Source organism: Rhodamnia argentea, chromosome 8 (assembly GCF_020921035.1).
Source record: "Rhodamnia argentea isolate NSW1041297 chromosome 8, ASM2092103v1, whole genome shotgun sequence".
In the NCBI taxonomy this organism is placed as follows: Eukaryota; Viridiplantae; Streptophyta; class Magnoliopsida; order Myrtales; family Myrtaceae; genus Rhodamnia; species Rhodamnia argentea.
The window spans coordinates 2,807,513-2,811,397 of NC_063157.1; the positions used below are offsets into that span (position 1 = coordinate 2,807,513).

Genomic DNA, 3,885 nt, shown 5'->3' on the forward strand with positions numbered 1-3,885 from the left:
TTGAGTACATGATACTGATATAAACCAAGCCCCAGCAGTGAACAAATCTTTCTTTTTTTTTAATGTCTGTTTCCCCTTTGTTGCTACATCCTATAGCTATCACTTTACGAATCCTATACCCAACTGGACCTATTTCTGGAGTCTCCAATTCACTCCTTTTGCTCAGCCCACCAAATTATTCAGACTTTGAAAACAACTTCAAGATTGGACCAATGCGCGAACACCGGGAATTTCCGTCGAGTTCCTAGAAGGGCTTCCAGGAGCCGATCTCGAGTCCAAGCCCCTCTTCAGGATCTGCTTCACGGCGGATATCAGAAGCACCGTCGGATTCGGAGGTGGCCCCATTGAATCGCTAGACCTCTTGCAAAAACTCCTGAGCTTGGCCATTGCCTCTTCAGTGCCTACAGCCCTCTGGCTCTCATTGTTCCTGAGGATTTCGTCCTTCACGGCCTCGGCGCATAGCCCGCATAACCATTTCCCATGGTGACGCTCTCGGACACGCTCTATGTAGGCCGGCGTGCACTCCTCAGTGAGGCCGCAGCAGTCGCACACAGCAATCGAGGACTCCGGGTCCGTATTGGGAACGAGCAGAGATTGTTGCTTTGTTTCCAGGGCTAGTATGATCACGGGGTCGTGAAACACGGAAGTGGCCATCGCCGGATCGAGCCCTGCACTCGAACGAGGGAATACGATCGCTGGTAAATGCCATAACTCATAATAAATAAAAAACCGACGTCAAGACCCGGCTTCCGAGCTGTTCAATCAAGAAAGATTGGCCTCTCTATTTCTCTATTCCGATCAATTACTAAGGAAATACTCAAAAGTTTTTGACACAATCAACATAACAACCTACTAACCGAACAGAGCCTGTGATGAGAATTACCTGCAGAAACAGATCGAAACGCGGACACGACACGCCTGTCTTCTACCTCTCTTTCTCCCGCTCCCGATCGCGAACGACCGCTTCTTCGGCAATAAAAAGCTCGAACATCGAAACCGAAACCATTTCGGAAACTCCCCTCTTGTTTCCCTTGCTGTGAACTCTTGCTCTGTAAAGTCACGCCCTCATTCCAGGCGACTGAGATCCTCAGCTTCCTCTTTGATGTCGGGCAATCTTCAAGCAGCCCAAATCTGACAATTACTAGAGGGGAAGATGGAGATTGGTTTTCTCTTGTTCTTTTCGGGTGAGGAAAAATATTCTGTACGTGGAGCCTTTATATATTGGGGGAAGATCTCGGATTTACGTAGAGAGAAGGTTGTGCAGATTTCTGGTAAACAGGGCGCGGTCATTATAAAAAGACTGAATGATTAGATTTAGAATATTATGTAAAGTCACAAAATCCGCGTCAGTTCTGACATTACAAACACTGTACTGCCAGCTCAGCTTAACGTTAGCTGACCTGTTCTATGTCATGGACAATTTAGAGCGTGCACGGCAACAGTTCTATTTTCATGTTTTTCTATTTTTTCTATTCCGGCGAACAAGTTTGGAACAAAAACCCGTTTGGCAAAATCATTTCATTTTTTTTTCTATTTCGGGAGAAAATTTTTGCCTAGAAATAGATTCGGAATAAAAATGAGAAGTATGGATTTTTTTTATTTTCTATTTCTAGAACAAAACAGAAATAATAATTCTTCTCATTGTTTACTTTTTCTCGCATGTGATCTCCCTCTCTCACATCCTTGCCACCGATCACCCGTCGGCCGATCGCAGCCTATCGTCTCTCTCGCATCTATGCCGCCATTCGCCATCCGCCGATCGCCGATCACCGGTCCCCAACGGTCAATTGCCCTTCGCTTGTCGCCGTTCGCAAGTCACCGGTTTTCATCTACCAACTCTAATGGTCGGTCTTATGTCCCCAGATCTTGTTCACCCGTTGCCGTTCGCGAGTTGCTGTTCGCTAGTCGCCCTTCATCAGATTCTGCCCGCCGCTCGCCGATCTTCGATCCCAGGTCACTATCTACCGGTTCGGTTGTCGCCACTTGTCGGTCGTGCAATTGTAAAAATCTTATACTGTTATCAAACAAATTTCTGCTTTGAGAACAAATTTTTTTATCATGGTCAAATGCGCGTTTCTACTCAAAAACTTGTCTGGAGAATATAAATAAAAAAATTTCATTTCTGATAAAAAATGGAGTTTGGAAAGAGGATGATTGTTATTCACGCCCTTAACGATTCTTATTCCTACTGGCGTTGCAAAGACGAGAACAGTTTGAGTTTTGATTACGAAGAGGAGAAGTTTACAACAAGTAAATAATTGGCGACTATAGTTCATATTATTTATCTGGTACTATTTTTCTAATAGAATGTCCGAATATTCCCAAATATCAATTCAGAGGTATATGCATGCCTGTGAACATTACCACAATAGTACTTTTGTCTTGTCGACCGACCGGCTAACAAAGGATGTCCGTGATTGGACCAAAAAAAAAAAAAACAAAGGATGTCCGTGGAAAATTAGAGTTAGTCAATGTCCTGATAATATTTATTCCATTTTTTTTTTTTTTGTCTCTCAAATTCTTGGCCTTTTCTCTTGAACTTTCTTCCCAAGAAAACGAAACGTCCTGGAAAAACAAACATAATTTCACTTGTGCTTGCATAATGATCTTGTTGTGCAAACTCTACGAAGCCTAATTAATTAACAACAACAACAACAACAACAACAACAACAAAAAGAAAGAAAATTGCTCGTAAAGCAGCATTTTAAATAAAAAAATCCTTATAGTAATCTCCTTGACATTTCATTGATTCTATAGCTAGCTCCTATGCTTTCTCAATTTGTTCAATGTCGTCCATGTTGTTTAAATTGATGAAAATACCGTCGATCGTTATCTTCGGCCATCATCAAAGGTTGAACTTGGCCAAATCCATATGCTTTTAGCTCTCCACCACAAAAATAAATATAAATATAAATATAAATATAAAATGGGTTTAGGTTTAGATCTTTTTGAAGAGCATTTGTGAGATCCACTGGTCTGTGTTCTTCTTCCACACATATAACCTAAGAACTCTCATAAATGAGCAGAGTATCAAGCCCAAAGAGAGTGGCAGAGCACAAGAGATGACCCCAGCCGGTAATTAACAGTCCACTATCAGTTGACATGAATTGAAGTTTCAACTATTAAATCGTATCATTGATAGGGAGAAAATGATTTATGACACGACGTGAGCAACCATTAATCATTTTTATTTTCAGAAATTAACGTTGCTTGTTGTTTTAGTTAGTGCACGATCCGCCCGTGTTATTAGAAATTAATTATTAAATTAATAATTTTAATAATCCAATAGTTTCATTGGATCACCGGTTCGGTTCCCGGTTCTTAGGTAGAATTATACCGGACCGAGAATCGATCACCCTTAGTAAAATCTTGAAATACTGAAGGGAAATAGTATGGGCAAACCATAGTTTGATGGACTCTACTACTACGTCAATAATATTGAAAAGCATATAAAGAACATAAAGAGCACACAATTTAACGAGGTTCGGCAAACATGGCTATGTTCTCAATTAAACATCTCACCCTCTCTCTTCCTTTTGTTCCTTCTTTTTTCTTCTTATTTCATCAAGTTTGTACATACCTATATATGTACAATCATACATACTTCCTCTACAAATCAAGCCGCTACAAATTAGGAAAATAAAATCCTCTATAAATCATGAGAAAAAATAAAATCCACTACACGCCAACAAATAATTTCTGGTTAAAATTGATTGGAAGGACTATATTAAAAAATAGTCAAAATGTTTCGGACTAAATTGACCAAACTAAAAAGTTTAGGATTACCTTAGTTGCCGTACAAAAAGTACAAGAGTTTTTGGACAATTTCCCCGGTATTTATCAAAAGAACGGTCTTGTTTATTGTTTGGTGATAAAGTTTATTGA

General features: G+C 40.2%; 1 protein-coding gene across 1 annotated transcript; it reads right to left on the reverse strand.

Moving 5' to 3' along the window:
• Window positions 1-34: 34 nt before the first annotated feature.
• On the reverse strand, window positions 35-1,127 carry LOC115737967. The gene is made up of 2 exons (XM_048283994.1): window positions 883-1,127; window positions 35-695 (listed from the first exon to the last, which is right to left on the reverse strand). The coding sequence occupies exon 2, from the start codon at window positions 652-654 to the stop codon at window positions 199-201; it is 456 nt and encodes a 151-aa protein (XP_048139951.1). The 5' UTR covers window positions 655-695; window positions 883-1,127; the 3' UTR covers window positions 35-198.
• Window positions 1,128-3,885: the final 2,758 nt, after the last annotated feature.